Source organism: Pelodiscus sinensis, chromosome 7 (genome assembly GCF_052426305.1).
Source record: "Pelodiscus sinensis isolate ZL-2025 chromosome 7, ASM5242630v1, whole genome shotgun sequence".
Lineage (NCBI taxonomy): Eukaryota > Metazoa > Chordata > Testudines > Trionychidae > Pelodiscus > Pelodiscus sinensis.
Genome location: NC_143058.1, coordinates 42,492,932 through 42,511,282, shown reverse-complemented (window position 1 = coordinate 42,511,282; position 18,351 = coordinate 42,492,932). Strand labels below are relative to the sequence as shown.

The following is an 18,351-nucleotide window of genomic DNA, read 5'->3' as shown; positions in this document are numbered from 1 at the left end:
CACCTTTTACAGTATAGCCACATCTGCCTTTTGATTGCTCACAGAAGAAGGGATCTTGTCATGATGCATGTTCTTGTTCCACTGAAGTCAATTGAAGGTTCCCATGGACTTTTATGGGAGCAGTCTACAGGCTGTGGTAACTTTACTTATTTTGGAAAAGTGTGCAGTTTTCACTTATCCTCATAAAAATCTTAAATACACTGATTGATATTATCAAAGCAGCTAAGATCACTCAGTACCTGAACTTGCACTCATTAATACTACTGGCAAAACTCCTGCAGACTTTAAGGATCCAGGATCCATTCCTGAGATAAATCTTCCATTGCTTTTTTAAATCCAGTATTTTTTTTTAAAATCCAGTATTTTTAATTTTAACGTATACATTAATCCTATCATTTCAAACCAAAAGATTATGCACACCAGAAAATGTTTCCATGGTTTCAAAAAAAAAGTGTATTCTACAACAGTAAAAAAATCTAATTGAAAAAACCATTCAGTAACATACAATTTAAAGGCCTTAATTTTAAAAAGTGTACTTTCACAACATTTACATTTTATTTTAAATGCAGCCATCTAAATAACAATAGTGCCAACTGAACCAAAGGTTAAAGCACTAATCCATGCATTTCCAGTCTTTCAAAATTAATTAGGTGACAAATGATTTCATTATCTAACTCTAATTGCTTAAAAAGGCATGTAATAGATCAGCTGCAAAATGAAAGAGATCATCTTACCATGGCACTGTTTGAATTGGTTCAATAACCACTTCTTCTAAAAAATAAATGAACAACAGCTGTTTCAAGTTCTGAATCACTTAATACAAATTCTGATTTACAATTCTAAACTTTGACTATGAGATATTGCAAAATGTTTCGAAGTTGCAATTAAAATTTGCACTGCTAAACAACTCAAAAACTTGCTTACTGGATATTTTAAATAATCAGGACAAGCAAAAATATTAAAAAATTAAGGATTTATTCCACTACTAAATCATTATTATTACTTCACTTACCTTTTGGACCAAACACTTGTAATCTGCCATTTTGTCTACACTTTTGGTCCTAAAACGAGAGTAATAATATTAATAAAAATGAAAACAACAAGTAGTCCTGTGGCACCTTAGAGACTAACATATATAGGATCATGAGCTTTCATGGGTAAAATCCACTTCATCAAAGGTTAGTCTCTAGTCTAGTCAAAAGTGTCACAGGACTAATTGTTTTTAAAGTTACAGACTAACACAACTATCCTTCTGTAATTACTTAAGATACCCCGCATTTGTGGGAATTCTTGCAGTTATGCAAATTCTCAGTAACTTCAACAGAAGTCCACAACAGTATTCAGAATTAGAGCTTTGAAATTTATTTACCACACATGAAAATTTCTGGCAATAAAAAGCTAGTTTTTCTCAATATTACAGTGATATAAGAAACAAACCACATCCGTTGCCCAAGAAACTGATGCTGAAGTAAATCCTATGGAAAACTAAGTCTTACCTTTATGGCATCTGTCCTTTCTAAAGAGTTTTGCCTAGTAGAAAATATAGACATTTGTAGTAACACATATACTCATTGAACACTGAAATTTCTGTTTATTCAAGTGGATATGATGGCACAACAAATCATAATAAAACAAAAGAAAACTTGAAGGTACCAAGTTCCTACTCAACTGCAAACAATTACTTAATCTGAATTCTAAGGTCTGACTTTAACAAAAACAAAAAAAACACAAACAGAAAAACCCAGCCTTTTTCCAGGACTTGTACAAACCCTGGATGTTGGCTTTGGCAGTAGAACCCAAACCCATACTAAAAAGATCATTAACCAGATTCAGCAAAGTGCTTAAGTACAAGCTTAAGTCCATCACCTATTCTGTAAATCTCCTAAGTATATTTTTACTATTGAGTTCACTAAGACTTAAATATGTATTTAAGTGTCTTGCTGAATAAGAATATTAGTAGGTATAAAACTTTTTCAGCTGTAATAGGTATTACTAATATTTTAAATAGGCTATTTAGTGTAGACAGAGCACAGGTATTTTCAATATAATTTCAGGAAATCTTGTTTCTCCATTATGAGCCAACGTTCCTCAATAGCCCTTATCTAAACTAGGACTTTTTAAAAACGGTGTAGCACCAGTACACAGGGACAGGCATTTTAACCAACAGAGTGATTTTTTTTTAAATGCCCAATCTATACCAGCCTTCTCACCATTAGAGATTCATTAAAATAAGCTTTCCATGCCCTGCCCTCTATGACATTCTGGGTACATCTAATCATCTTTTTTCTCCATTCCTATTAAAGCCATGCAGCTGGGCCTACAAAAGAATTACTCCAGAACTAGCAGGGAAGATACTGTTTGTCTTTATTAATGCTATGAATATTTCTTTAAACTTCTTTACATTGTACTTAGGAGACACTATTCATTAAACTACTGGGGTAGAGGGAGAGGAAAGGAATAAGAGGAGTCAAATAATGTTTCTTTTGTCTGTCTATCCATCAAGAACAAATATGTACCACACCCTACTCCTATGTAAACTTGTGTGGCGTTCTATTGCTGCCAAATAGGGAAGATGGCTCTTGGATTCAGGAACAGCCTTTGGAGACATGCTGCACAGAAGGGTCAGAGAATTATTGTAGACCAGAAGGTACGGAGCTTTATAGGTCTCAAAATGTTTTTAAAAAGTCTCCTTTGGGCCAGGAACAAGCACGAAGAGATAAATGAAAAGATAATTCTGGTTGAGAAAAAGGTTAAGCATCACTAGCGCTAATCTAGAATATTCCAAATACAAGATGTGAATGTGACTGTTTAAACATATATTTATGAAGGAAGTGTTTGAAAATATGACATTTATAGACATCTCACAACAATTATTATAAATGCTATTTTTCACAATGTGCCCTTTTTATATTAAAATTTTGATTTGATCTATTAGGCATGACTCCTTGTGATTGATCAATTTAATGCAACAGAAGAACCTTTAATATATGATTAACAGCTGAATGTAACACTTTATATCATTGCAAATCACAGAAAAAAAATCCATTTTATATATACCATAATTTGGAACAAACTTCTAAAATTTTAAGGAGGAACCTTTTTGGCCCCCAAAGGTATGTCTAGACTACAGTTTTTTCAAAAAAAGTGGCCTTTTTCCGAAAAAACTTCCCCTGCGTCTAGACTGCTGCTGAATTCTTTCAAAAGTAAATCAAAAGAATGTGACAGTTTTTTCGACCGTGGAAAACCTCATTTTATGAAGAATAATGCCTTTTTTGAAAAGTGCTCTTTTGAAAAAAGATGTTTTTGAACACAAACAGTGCTTTTTCGAAAGAGACTGCCTGGGTGCTCTCTTTCGAAAAAGCGGCTCTTTTTCTAAATTACTGGTTGCTGTCTAGATGCTCTCCTTCAAAAGAGGCTTGTAGTCTAGACGTACCCCAAGATTGCATATTATTGTATACTGATCCAATGAAAACTCATTTCACTAACTTGTTAATTCACATCTATTCGTTACTTAATATGTATGTGGGAGGCCATCAGCAGATCACCTTTATTCTTCTCTCCACCGTCAGGTCTTTCCAAATTCACACAACCCACATTCCTTTACAGCTTGTCTTATACAACTGAAATTTTTTGGAAATTTTTTGGGCAAGACTGTGTTTCTTTTCTTACCTTGACAATGTCAAGCAGGCTTTTAGAATAAACCCATCTAAACAGAAACATGCACATGACCTATTAAGCACAACACAGAAAAAAAACTGTTTTCTAACTGTAATTTTTTATTCACAATTAGTTCATTCTCAAAAGTTAACATTAATGTTGGACTGTCAGAGTTTCTATACGTTTACCAATGTAGATTGTACTTGATAATTATTAGTTAAACCAGACAAACTGTAATGCACTGAAAATTTCAAAAAACTGAGTATTAACAGATGGCTAAGATGTCAGTTTGTAAATTATACTAGCACTTTTCATTTTAGATATGAATGCTTTTCTTGACATTACTGGGTGTTCAAAAATCTCTGATAAAATGCCATTAAAAATATTTCTGTAATATTGGTCTTCTTTGCCTTTATATAGGAGGCCCCTGCTTTACGATAGCATGATTTACGACCCCCTGCACTTACAACCTTTTCCGTAAGTGCGGAAGGGGCTGAAATCCCCCAACTTACATCCTCGGCCCCGCATTTACAACAGCTTACAACACCTGTCATAAATGCGGGTTCAAGTTACGACACCCCTGACTTGCAACGCTATCCCTGGAGCCGATCGCGTTGCAAGTTGGGGGCAGCCTGTATAAGGAAGATTTGTAAATGTTACATAGAACAGACTTAATGTAAGTGATGTCAGAAGTTAACTCTAGAATATTCTCTTTTTGCATTTCCTTTTTCATGTCTAACAATTGTAAAATATACAGGCAGTCCCCGAGTTACGCGGATCTGACTTATGTCGGATCCACAGTTACGAACGGGGCTTTTCTCGCCCCGGAGGATGGGAGCGGCGGGACACCCAGATGCACCGCGGTCTGCAGCTCCCGTCCTCCGGGGCGAGAAAAGCTGCTCCCCGTCTCCCTGGTCTTCAGGGAGACGGGGAGCAAAGCCTTGGAGCACGCCCGCAGTGGGACAGCCCAGGCGCGCTTGAGCTGTCCCCCTGCGGGCGTGCTCCGAGGCTTTGCTCCCCGTCTCTCGACCAGCAGACCAGGGAGACGGGGAGCAAAGCCTCGGAGCATGCCAGCAGTGGGACAGCCGCGGCGCGACTGGACTGTCCCGCTGCCTGCGTGCTCTGCGGCTTTGCTCCGTCTCCCTGGTCTGCTGACCTGGGAGACGCGGAGCAAAGCCGTGGAGGACTTGGGCGGTCCCGCCACCCCCGTCTCCCTGGTCTGCTGGGGGGGGGGGGGGGGAAGAGTGCAGCTAGTGCCCCCCCCCCCAGCAGACCAGGCTTTTCTTGCCTACCCCTGGAGTAGAGCAGCTGGGGGCTGCCGGGTTGGTCCCGCAGCGCCGCTCCGGACCAACCCGGCAGCACCCCAGCTGCTCTGCCCCAGGCGTCCTGATTCAGCCGCTGCTGGTCAGTTTCAGCAGCAGCTGACTTGGGGACGCCTGGGGCAGAGCAGCTGGGGTGCTGCTGGGTTGCTCCAGTAGTGCCGAGGAGCCGTGCTACTGGAGCAACCCAACAGCACCCGAGCTGCTCTGCCCCAGGCGTCCTCAAGTCAGCCACTGCTGAAACTGACCAGCGGCTGACTACAGAAAGCCCGAGGCAGAGGTGCTCTGCCCCAGGCTTCCTGGAATCAGCCACTGATCAGTTTCAGCAGCAGCTGACTTGGGGACTCCTGGGTTTCTTAAGTTGAATCTGTATGTAAGTCAGAACTGGCATCCAGATTCAGTCGCGGTTGAAACTGATCAGTTTCAGCAGCGGCTGACGCCAGTTCCGACTTACATACAGATTCAACTTAAGAACAAACCTACAGTCCCTATCTTGTACGTAACCCGGGGACTGCCTGTAATTAAAAAAAATAAATGTACAATTTTCATAGTCTTATTATGATTCTGTGGGTAGAACTCATCTAGGACCATAATAAGGCTTATAACCAGTGCTGAAAATGCAACACAGTATTAGGAGGTGACATACTGTTTAAAGATATTACATGTTTGATGAGGTCATTAAATCAAGGTCCATATTGCCTATATCACAGGCTATTCAAGTGGAAGTTAATAACTCACACAGAAATTTTAAAGAGTCAGAGATAAATTCCATGGTTTGATCAACTTTCCCTTCTGCAGTAATAAAACAGTCTAAGTACACAGTATATGGCAGTGGTTCTTAAAATATTAACTATAGTGGGTTGCTTGTGTTATGTGGGCCATGTCTAATACTACCAATATGGCCTTACGTACATCACATGCACTGTAGCTATGTGTTGATTGGGTTGCAAGTGGCCCACAGGCAGCATGTTGAGAACCATTGGTATCAGGTAATCTGAATTTCTGTGAGTGCATAATGATCATTATTTTTCCTTCTGAATAATGTTGCTGTAAAACCATTTGGGTGCATAAAGTTCCAGGCAAGCAGATTCCTGTGCTGCCATTTCCCCAGTCAGGGAGAGAGGTAGTGGCAGCACACGGAGCTGCTTCCTCCTCCCCATGAGCAGGATCCAGCCTATAAGGCTTAGGGCTCCTCCCACACACCCCACAGCACTGGCACTCCAACCTCACAGGGGGAGGAGGGAAATGAGGCTGGAGCACAAGTGCAGGCTTCCCACTACAGGGAAGAGGGAGTGCCAAGCCTGCGGACCACTAGTGGTCTGTAGACCACACTCTGAGAATCACTGTTCTAGGTTAAAGCTTATATGAGAAGTTAACACTTTATTATTTCTTTGTTTCGGTTTTTACCAGGAAGGTTGGTGGTAATTGTGAATGTCAGTGAAAATTAGGTAGGATCAAAAGCCAAAGTAGGACAAGAACAAGTTAAAAAATACAAGTTAGATGCCTTCAGCTCACCAGGGCCTGATGAAATACATCCTGGAATACTTGAGGACCTGACTGAAGAGATAACTGAATCTCTAGCTATTATCTTTGAAAAGTCATAGAAGATGGGAAAGATTTCAGCAGACTGGAAAAGGGCAAATATAGTGCCTGTCTATAAAAAGGAAATATAATGGAGCAAATAAATAAACAATTTGCAAGCATCTAGAAGATAATAAGGTGAAAAATAACAGTCAGCATCGATCTGTCAAGAAAAAATAATGTCAAGCCAACCTGACCATTTTCTTTGGCAGGGTAACAGGCCATTTTTTGATGGAAGGCAGCTGTAGATATGGTACATCTTGGCTACGTCTACACTGGCCCCTTCTCCGGAAGAGGCATGCTAATTTAGAACTTTGGAATAGGGAAATCCGCGGGGGATTTAAATATCCCCCGCGGGATTTAAATAAACATGGCCGCCACTTTTTTCCGGCTTGGGGAAAAGCCGGAAAAAAGCGTCTAGACTGGCGTGATCCTCCGGAATAAAGCCCTTTCCCTTGCAAGTAGGAATAAGAGATCCTCCAGAAAAGGGCTTTATTCTGGAGGATCGCACCAGTCTAGATGCTTTTTTCCGGCTTTTCCCCAAGCCGGAAAAAAAGCGGCGGCCATGTTTATTTAAATCCCACGGGGGATATTTAAATCCCCCGCAGATTTCCCTATTCCAAAGTTCTAAATTAGCATCCTCTTCCGGAGAAGGGGCCAGTGTAGACGTAGCCCGTGAGTTTTGATATTGTTTTGCATAACATTCTCAAACAACTTAGAGAAATACAACCTAAATGGAGCTACTATAATGTAGATGCATAACTGGCTGGGTAACTGTTCCCAGAGAGTAGTTAACAATGTTTCACAGTCATGCTGGAAGGGCATAACTAGTGGAGACCTGAAGTTCTGGGTCTAGTTCTGTTCAATATTTTAGATAATGGCATAGAGTACACTATAAAGTTTGAAGACGATAGCAAGCTGGGAAGGGTTGCAAGTACTTCTGCTATGATCGAAATTCAAAATGATCTGGACAAACTGGAGAAATGGTCTAAAGTAAGTAAGATGAAGTTCAATAAGGACAAATGAAAAGTAGTCCAATTAAGAAGGAACAATCAGTTGCACACATGATAAATGACTGCCTAGGAAGAAGAACTGCAGGAAGGGAGTTGGATGACATAGTGGACCACAAACTAAATATGAGTCAACAGTGTGACATGGTTGCAAAAGAGGCAAACATCATTCTGGGATACATTAGGAGGAGTTTTGTATAGTTAGCAAGACATGAAATTAATTTTTCTACTCTACTCCACACTGATTAAGCCTCAGCTGGAGTAGTGTGTCCAGTTCTGAGCACCACAATTCAGGAAAGATGTGGACATAGTCTAGAAAAGAGCAACACAAATGATTCAAGGCCTAGAAATCATGAGCGATGACGGATGACTGAAAATAATGGGTTTGTTTAGGCTGGAAAAGAGAAGACTGAGAGGGGACTTAACAGCTTTCAAATACACAAAAGGTTGTTACAAGGAGCAGGGAGAAAAACTGTTCTTAACCTCTGAGGATAGGAAAAAAAATCAATGGGCTTAAATTGCAGCAAGGGAGGTTTAGGCTGACATTAGGAAAAACTTCTCAACTGTCAGGGTGGTTAAGCATTGGAATAAACTGACTAGGGAGCATGTGGAATCTACATCACTGGAGATTTTTAAGAGCAGGTTAGACATACAACTGTCAGGGATGGTCTAGATAACACTTAGTCCTGCCATGAGTGCATGGAACTGGACTAGATGACCTCTTGAGGTCCCTTCTAGTCCTATGATTCTAAATCATCCTGCTCTGACCACTACTACTGGCTGTTTTGCATGAACCTGCCTGAAGAGCCAGATCCATAAGCAGCCTCTGAGCATGCCTCTGAGATAAGGCTTCCATTTCCCCCATGCAACTTAGGCCAGTGGTTTTCAAACTTTCTTCCTCACGATTCAGTTGAAGAAAATTATTGATGCCCGGGACCCAACATAATTTGACTAGAGAATGGGCTCCAGGGTGGGTCTCAGGATGAGAGCTTTGGGATGTAGGAGGAAGCTCTGGCTTGGGGGGAGGGTGGGTGGGAGGTCAGGTCTGAGGCAGGAGAGGCTTACTTTGAGTGGCTCCCAGTCAGTGGTACAGCAGGGGTGCTAAGGTAGGCTTTCTGCCTCTCCTGTTACCGCAGACCAGGCAGAGCCCCAGAAGCAGAGTGCAAAAGGTTCCCAGCCAATGGGAGTGCAGAGTTAGTGTTTGAGGCAGAGGCAGAGGCAGAGGCAGTGACAGTGTGCGGAGCCCTGTGCACTCACTCCCCCTGTCCATCTAGGAGTCGGGCCTGCTGCCAGCCGCTTCTGGGGCACAGTGCCATCTGTGCTGCCAGGGTAGGCAGATAGCCTGCCTCAGCACCCCCACTGGTCACCTGATCACCTGCAGCAATGAGACCCAGTGCCTGACACTCCATGACCCAGAACTGGGTCGTGACCTGTAGTTTGAAAACCACTGACTTAAGCAGCTAAATGTCTCTCTTTCCTGAAACAAAAGACAGGACTATGCAGCACTTTAAAGACTAACAAGATGGTTTATTAGGTGATGAGCTTTCGTGGGCCAGACCCACTTCCTCAGGTTTGTGAGTTGCTCTGGGACTTAGGCAGGAGATAGGTGCCTACGGTGCCTAATGCATTTGCATTGAAGCCTGACTCAGGGAGGAAACAGGCGCCCAGCTGCCTCCTGAGGCTGCAGCACACACACCTAGAGATAAAAGCTTAAATGCTGAATGAAATGAGGCACCTACAAGGTTAGAAGGCAGTTGAGCAGGAGTTTTATGGATAACAGTGGTACCTGAACATAGGATTTAACTGCATAAGTACACCTATGGATCATATTCAAATTCATTATCTGAATTTGTGTTTTTACCATGAAGAGAGCTGTTGAAAGGATTTCCTCTAATTTTTAATTTGGAACTTGGGAGCAGGATGGTGAATTCACATATATTTTTCCAGAATAGGTCTCTAAGCTTGTTAGCAGATTCTTATTCCTTATCTGTGCAATTTCCAGGAAAGCAGAGATATGAACTACATAATTCAGAGGGAAATAGTTGGTATGTCCACATTGCTGGTATTAGCTTTGAAAAAGTGTGAATGTGGCCACATTGAAAGAAACTGCAAATATGAGAAACATTTAATAAAAAAACCCGAAAAAAGTATAAGCTTGCAAAACACGGTGGTGTGGAAAAATATGCTTACTTACAAAATCATAAGCAAATAACTACAGATTTTAATTCAAATGTGGGAAATACAACCCTTTTCTTTTAAAAATTGATAACTTATAACAAATACCTTCTGGTCCAATCACTTCCAGCATTCCAGAGACCTGATAAAATGTACAGAAAAAAAATTAAGAAGTTATCATTAACATTTTTTTAAAATGGGGATAGCAAACAAATTTGTTAGATGCATCTCAGTTTTAATCCAACTGGATAATTCTTCAAAATTAAAATGTTATTTTAAAAGCAATCAGTCTGTTATACAATATTAACTTTTGATATGCTACAAATTGTCTGATTGCACTCCAAGCATAGATGTCTACAGCTTTTTTTCTGACTCGGAAAGAGAACTACTGTATTTATTAAAGAGATTGGCATTAAATATATACAAATATATTCCTGTGACATACAGCTCAGAATAACGACAAGAAGCAGAAGAGCCATTTCCTAATACACACTAAGGAAAAATCCCCAATTACAAAATCTCAAAACATCAGCTATCCAATTACTTACCTGGTAGTATTTTTGAATACTGGTAGCAGTAGCCCAATACCTTTCTCCCCTAATTACTAAAAATAGGGTTTTATAATGGAATCTTAACTCTCAACAGCATGAATTGTGATGCTAGAATGCCTGATACTAACAACAAAAAAAGATCTAATTAGACAATGAAACAAAAATGTCTTGATGTCAAGAGGCTTTCACCAGAGATGTTTATGAACTATGTGCAGGATTTACAACTTTGCATGATGCATTCCTGAGATCCTAATTGATATATGCATGCAATATTAAGGATATTTGCATCAAGAGTGTACAGAACCTTGACAATCCTACAAAAAGGGGTGGGGAGAATTTAACAAGGTTTGAAAATAGAAGTGAACAGGCAGTTTCAATCCATGCCACAAAAGCAGATGAAATTTGACCACTTATGTTAAAAATTACCATATATTATCGGTCTATTACCAAGACTACATTTCAGTTGTGGGGAGACTTTAAGCAGAAAAGAAAACCCAGGACGATCAAAATAGCAGATAAATTCTATTCTTGATGAAGACTGCAATTACTAATACCCATAGGGTGCGCATTAGAAGGCAGAATTTGATCCTAATGAAGCCATAAATCACTCCTATGACTGATGTTAGGCAATTATTTTAGACCTGTTTACAGAAGAATAAACTGAGTCAGAGAGACCGAGTTTAGGGCTAGATATTTGTTAAGGTACTTGGGTGCCTAGAGGGTTTTCAAACGCATTTAAGGAGATTAGGCACCAAACTCCCCGGTCCTCTTACCTGGCGGGAGAGGTGTGTGGGAGGGAAGAATCTCTTACCTGGGAGGGGGCTGCAGCGGGCGAAGGGGGTGGGAAATCTCTTACCTTCGGGGTTGTTGCCCTGGCGGTCCCCGAGCCCCAGAGCACACCGCACCTGGAGACAAAGGCAGGGCGTTTAGAAGCAGGAGCCGCGCTTCCCACTCACGGAAACGTTCCGGGGAAGGAGCCGCAGCTCCGCTACCTGTTCATGTCGCAGGCCGAGCGCGCTGGCGGGGCGACCGGCTCCCTCCGGCTCGAAACAGAGCGCTGGAGCCAGGCCTGCCCGCCGCAGCGTGACCATGGCAACAGCAACGCCAAGGCGCGGAGCGGCCAAAAACAGGGCCCGGCCTGCAACGCTGCGGCGCGAAGACCGGGGTCCGGCGCGCACAGAGCCTCCCTGCTGCCGGCCAGCGCCCCCTGGAGGCAGAGTGCGCTGCCCTTCGCGGCCCCCAGCGCTCTGCTAACTCGCGTGTAGGCGCAGGGCGGAGCTAGGGGTTCAACCCTCCCTCCAGGATTGGCCTGGTGCCTCCAAGTATTAACATGAATCTCTCATTAGAGATGCTGTCAGGACTGATGAAGCCTCCAGGACTGAATCCCATCAAAATTGGCAACCTTAGCACCGTGGGCTGTGGGTGAAGGTAGGGCTGGGGGAGACAAGCCCCCAGCTCTGCCCCTTATGCCCAGACCTCCACCATGGGGAGGGCAAAGGGTGCACAGCCTCATCTTCCCTAGCCCGGGTGCACGGGGAGGGTGGCGCACTGCCCTAGCTCATGTGCACAATGGTGGTGTGACAGCAGCTGTAGGAGACCAGCTGTACAGTATAAGGGTCTGTTGCCCTGTAGTGCTGGCAGGAACTAAGTGCATCCCCAACCACAGTCAAAGTGGCCATAGAAGTAGCTATCTGCCCTCCAACCCTGGGGATGAAGGATTCTACCCTCTTTCAATGGCTGGCATTGACCATCTCCCTTAAGCCTGGCTCCAGTTCTGTCTCCCTGCACTCAGTCTAGGGAGGGAGTTGTGGGGTTCTCTTTGTGTTCTGGGACTCTTCCAGTTCTGGTGCATCCCTGGAGTAAGAACAACCAAAGAGAGTGTCAGGAGATTTGTTTACACTACAGAAGTAAGTCAACACGATGTCTGCATACAGCCACTGCAGTAAGTATATCACTTGTACTTGTCTACATGTCAATCCTTGTATTGGCTGTGCATGTCTTCGCCAGGAGCTATTGTATTGATTGTACTGTCATGGCATCTGAAAGCCAGTAACAGTTAGTGTAGCCACTCTTAACTACATCAATATTGACTCTATGCCTCTTACCGAGATGGAGTTATTAATTCAGCATAGCAAGGCCGTTATGCCAGCGAGAGCAACATTTTTGTGCAGAAACTTACGTAGGGTAACCCTATGATGTAAGGTGCCTTGCATCAACCTAACACTATAGAATAGACCAAACCTAAGGACTTGCCTTTAAAAGGAAGTTAGAGCAGTTTAATTTACATCACTTTGTAAACAAATGTAGTTAAGTCACAGCTATTACTGGTTTCAGATTGAGTCATTTAGTTTAATTTAAATTGATTCCATATTGAGTTACGTTATGTCTGCACTACCAAAACTTATGTTGCTCAAGGGTAATGAAAAAACCAAATATCTGAGCAGAGTAAGTTTCCATAGACATAAGTGCTCATGTGCACAGTGCTATGTTGATGAGAGATACTCTCTTACTTAGGTGGTTTTACTATGTTGACTAGAGAGCTCCTGTTGGTATGGAGTTGTTGCCGGAACACAGTGCCCGAGGAAGGCAACAGCTGGGTTCGTTGCCCGGTGTGCGCGCTCCAATGAACACACCGGTGTGGAGAAGCAAAAAAAGTTTATTTGAACGCTCAAATAGGTGCCAGGAGACTAGACCTCAGATCAAGCACACCAACGTAAGCAGTTTTCCCTCCTTATATACCCAAGTTGTTTACTTGCAGGAATATAGTGAACTGTAGCAAGGTTCCCACACTGGGACATGTTCCTCCTCCCTCCTCCCCTCTACAGAAACACATCTGAATTCTTCTTCTATACCACTGATAGTAACTAGGCAACTTCAAGGTCTTGCTGCCGTTCCCAGCTGTTAGCGAGCTAGAGAAAAGTTATGCCTGGGGGGGGGGGAGTGAAAGGGGCGGAAGGGGGGGGAAGAGGGTTGCTTTTAGGGTGCTTGGGCCCAGAGCGGAGGCGCTTCATCGATCCTTGTGATCTTCCACTCCCCCGAGTTACCTAGGATCATGCCCAGTGACCCCAACAGAGTGGTTACACATTTTTCAAAAGCAAAACAAAAAATGTGTTGTGTAATAACTTCCTGCTTCACCCCATCAGGAAAAGTAATAAGCAACATATTTTTTCTTAATAAGACTCTTAACCTGCAAATATTTGCATATGTAACTAACTAAAATGTGCTTATCTCCAACAACGTAAGATGGCTTTCAAGATAAGGTACACCCTTTTTTTTAATAAGTTGCTTCCTCTGTTGAGGTAGAGCTTCTTCAGGGTCTTGTGGAATAGTTTTTTATGTTGCATGCTCCAATTGTAGAGTCTATCAGCAGGCTGCATGGCCAGAATATGCTATTCTTTACTTCAGCTATTTTTGACTGCCTAGAGAGTCATGTAAAGCATGAGTGTGAATTGGGCCTTGTCTACACAAGTACCTATAAAAACTACAGATGTGATTTTTAAACCCATTTAATAAAACCAGTATACATCTTTCTGTGGACATTCTTATTTCACCAATATTTCATTTCAGATTTTTGGGACCTATGTGTTTTCTCAATATGTATCTATAACTCCCAATAGTATAAATGCATGTTACATATTCTTTTGGAGCACCCACATCCTAAAAAATAACATGAGCCAGCAGCACACTGATGTGTTTCATTAAAAGGGATCCGATCTAAAATTCACCTGGTTTCTGAAAGGGAGAAAGTAATTCATACAAATTTGCTTTCTTACTCCAATCAGATCTTCTGCATTTTCTGGTTGTATTCTCTCTCTCATTCTAAGAGCTACACAAGGGAGTGGAAATTACTACAAATGTATGGCTCTTGTTTTTTGTGAGATCCAAAAGGATGGGAGCAAAGAAAATTGAGGTTCTTCATTCTGTGCTGTTTATTAGACCATACTTGTGAGTATATGGGCTGAGCAGGGCCGACTTATCCATTAGGCACAGTGCCTAGGGCCCATGATACTTTTAGGGGCCCACAAAAATGTTTTAATTTCTTTTAAAACCAGAAGAAAAAAATGAACTTTTAGGGTCGAAGAAAATGTTTTAATTTTTTTCTCGCAGCAGAAAAAAATGAAACTTTTAGGGCCCACGAAAATTTTTTAAATTTTGTCTAAAACAGAAAAAACATAAAATGCTGAAGTATTTAAAATTATATCAAAAATAATTTTTAATATTTTTTTTTATGGAGGAAGGGGCCCACAAAGGCAAAAGTGCCTAGGGCCCACGAAAGTCATAATGTGGTCCGGAGGCTGAGGGATTATTTTATTCATCCTGCAGGAAGCTAAGTAGGGGGATTCTTGTCCAAATGGGAAGGCTCCCCAATGAAAATTATTTCTTTTCTTTTCCATCACCCGCTGGATTATTGGAGGGGTGATAATCATTAGACCACAAGCCTTTCTAATCTCTCTTCTTGAGGTATGTGACCCTTTTTAAGAAACTTATTCAGCTCATTGGGGATGGAGAGCAGGAGGAGAGAGGGGACCTGTGATTGGCGGGATGTTGAGGGTTCATGTAATTTCCAAGAACTAATTGAGGTAGAACCACATATTAAGGTTGTGATTTTAGAGTTAGCATGCATTACTATTGCTCCTCCAAAGTCCGTTTTACTTATTGTACCTGATGTTATCATCAGTCAGTCTAATTACTCTGATAACACTGCTCACAGTTCTGATTATTATCTCTAATTTAACAATTCAAATACTAAACATGCCCTATATTACATTTATTTTGCAAATAATACTGTAGATTTAATAAGCTGTATAATGACCTTGACAAGCTTTTTATTAAGAAGCTCATAAGATTTGGTCTTATGTTGGCACAAAAGAAGATTTGGTTAATATTTGGGAATAATTGAAAAGGTGATTACCTTTGACACTGAAAAATGTACCGCTTCTCCTCCCCGTTCTTACTGTGCTCATGAAGAGTGACTCCCATTAAGTTAATGGAGTTACATTGGTGTAAAATAATGGCCAGTAGAGAACCATACCTTCTGTATTTAGCCACTAATGACTACATGCAATTTTTTAAAAGTATAATGTAATCAGGTGTTAAGATTTTAATTGACCCTTGCAGGATTGTGCAAAGACCTTTCTTCCACCACAGACCTGCAAGGGCTAAGCACAATAGCAGTCACTGTGAAAAGTGCTATCTCTAGAGAGCAAACCACTCAGAATGGGAGGAGATGGGGTGCAATGGCCTGTGCAGTGGGACCAGAACACCATAGTTGAGGAATCTGTGCTATGAAATAGGACAGAATGCTCCCTGAACATCCTCAGGCTGCCTTTACTTTTACACTGATTTTTATAAAGGGGTCCAGAGGCAATCCTTATTGGTGAGCTTAACTTTAGCACTGGACAAACTGATAGAAATTATAGTAAAGAACAGAGTTATCAGATATAGATGTACATAATTTGTTGGGGAAGAGTCACTATGGCTTTTGAAAAGTGAACTCATGTCTCACCAATTTATTAGAATTATTTGAGGCAGTCAACATACGTGCACAAGGGTGATCCAGTCAATATAGTATATTTGGATTTTTAGACAGTCTTTGATAAGATCCCTCACCAAAGGTCCCTTAGGAAACTAAGTAATCATGATATAACACAAAAGTTCTTTCAATTATCAGTAATTGGTTAAAACCTAGGAAACAGAGGAAGAATTAATGGACAGTTTTCATAATAGGGTGGGGATAAACAATTCTCCCAGGGATCAGTACTGAGATATATGCTGGTCACCACATTCATTATTGATCTGGAATAGGGAGTGGACAGTTCAGGGGCACTGCACTGCTCTGCTTCCCCTTTTAAGCTCCAGTTTGTGTATTCTTTGCAGGTGTGGCTTGCTGGAGTAACCTGGGCCCAGAGGTGCTCTTTCATCCCTTGTTCTTTAGTGTGGGATTTGTACACCCCGTCACAAATGCACACTGAAATAATCCCAGCTACTAGCTGTCTCCTCTCAAGAAAGTGACATTGGGGCCATTGTAGATAGCTCTATAAAAACTTCAGTTCAATGTGCTGCTGTGGTCAAAAAGTATGTTAAGAACTATTAGGAAAGGGATAGAAAATAAAGCTGGTATTATAATTCCAGTATATAAAGCTGGGGTGCACCTGTACCTTGACTACTGTGTCCAGTTCTGGTCACCCTATCTCAAAAAGAATATAATGGAACTGGAAAAGATTCACAGAAGGCAACAAAAGGATCAAGAAAAAGATTAGGGCTGTTCACTTTAGAAAAGAGACTTTTAGGGGAGGTATAAATAAGAACTTTATAAAATCATTAATGGTGTGGAAAAAGTGAATAAAGAAGTGTGAGTCAACCTTTCCCATAATACAAAAACTGGGGGGTGCAAGAGTGAGGCAGGTCACATAATTAAATTAACAAGCATCAGATTGAATACAAACAAGAGGAAATTGTTTTTGCATAATGTACACTTGATCTGTGGTACTCATTGTCATGGGATATTGTGACAGCCAGAAGTATAACTGAGTTTAAAAAGAGCTGCATCATTTTATGGAAGATAGGTCCATCAACAGCAGTAATTAATGCCTCGATAGCTTACATTAACTACTAGCAGCTATTAGCCAAAAATGATTAGGAATGTAAACCCACACTCAAGGCAATTCTGAACCTGTGACAGCCAGAAGCCAGGAGGGAAGACAGATTTCTCCAAATTGCCCTGCTCTGAAAATTCTCCCTGAAGCGCTGGTACTGGCCACTGTCAGAATAAGGGTTCTGGGTTAGCTGGACCATTGGTCTTACACAGCTCTGGTATACACTATGAAATTAGGTTGATATAACCACTTCACTCAGGGGAGTGAAAAAATCCACAGGTAACCCAGCCCCCAATATAGCTAGCACTAAGTCAACAGAAGAATTCTCACATTGACCTAGCTACTACCTCTCAGGGAGGTGGATTAACTACACCAATGGGACAATCCTATGCTGCTGCGGCAGTGGTTTATCAGGTCCATACATGGGAGGGTGTGTGTGTGTGTGTGTGTGCGAAGGGTGCAAATGCACCCCCCATTGTTCCCCAAGTGAGCATGAGGGGAGGAGTTGGCCCAGCTCCTCCCCTAACCTGGCTCTAAGAACTGCACTATTAGCTCCACCATGACTTGCTCCAGCGCAAAGCTGCTGTCGTTCTTGGCACTCATGGGCTGCTGGGTCAGCGGGCTCAGCAGCAGAGCAAGGTGCAGGACAAAGCACCCTGCATCCCCAACTGCCTGCTGTCCTACCCTCTGCCATGCCCCGGGTGGCTGCGTCCTAAGCCCAGCGCCTAGCTGCCCTGGTGGAATCTGTCGGTGTAGGCTGGCAACCCCTGAGGCATCACAAAGGGGCAGCCCACCAGAGTTCAGAGCAGCTGTCAAACCAGCCTAGTGGGGGCTGGGTAGCCAGCGGGGCACTTGCCTCTGCATGGTGGCCCCCCATCCTCTTTTCATTTTCCTTGTCCTCAGATCCTTCCCTGTCTACTCAGACTCCCAACCCCCCTTCTCAACCTGGCATCCCCAACCTCCTTCTCTGCCTCCTTCCATTTCCTCTGCCCACAGACATCCCCCTTTTCCACTTCACAGCACCCCAGCAAAGCCACCTTTGCTGCCTCTTCTCTCCAGGAAATTTCCCAGATCCTGCTGTTATAGCACCCGGAGAAGCCCTCCTTCTCAGTCCCACCCTCACATGTAGGGGCCAGGGTCTGCTTGAGTTACAAATTCAGAGTAACTGTCTTTGATGTCACCACTCACATTTTTCATTAACCTCTCTTACGCATACTCATTGTATGACTGTTTTGAACTCCTTTTATATTTAAAAAAAATTGCAATCCACATTTACAAAAAAGCATCCCCTTCAGAAATTCCTGCATATGGGCTTGTTTATGTATAGTCAAGCCCTTAATATGGCAGGTCTAATGTGTTCTAATTAAAGGATTTTAAGTCCTGGTTCATCTTACATCCCATCCAAAAGGCTACACTAATATAATGCTGGATTTGTGATATCACAATCTGTGGCCTTACACTA

At 42.1% G+C, this 18,351-nt stretch overlaps 1 protein-coding gene across 7 annotated transcripts in view; it reads right to left on the bottom strand.

Moving 5' to 3' along the window:
- ERICH2 (glutamate rich 2) overlaps window positions 1–11,578 on the bottom strand; it is a 49,116-nt gene extending 37,538 nt beyond the window's left edge. The window contains exons 1-7 of one of the 7 annotated variants that reach the window (XR_012905207.2): window positions 11,286–11,578; window positions 11,105–11,198; window positions 9,851–9,884; window positions 3,670–3,729; window positions 1,497–1,530; window positions 1,013–1,061; window positions 735–771 (exon numbers count right to left, since the gene is read on the bottom strand). Coding sequence is in view for 6 of the 7 variants with exons in the window: in XM_025182171.3 (XP_025037956.3) it covers window positions 735–771; window positions 1,013–1,061; window positions 1,497–1,530; window positions 3,670–3,729; window positions 9,851–9,884; window positions 11,105–11,198; window positions 11,286–11,384 (407 nt within the window). In the remaining variant the exon portion in view is untranslated. The remainder of the gene's footprint in view (window positions 1–734; window positions 772–1,012; window positions 1,062–1,496; window positions 1,531–3,669; window positions 3,730–9,850; window positions 9,885–11,104; window positions 11,199–11,285) is intronic. The other 6 variants (XM_025182171.3, XM_025182172.3, XM_006118199.5 and 3 more) reach the window with 6 other exon arrangements.
- Between the last annotated feature and the right edge of the window lie 6,773 nt (window positions 11,579–18,351).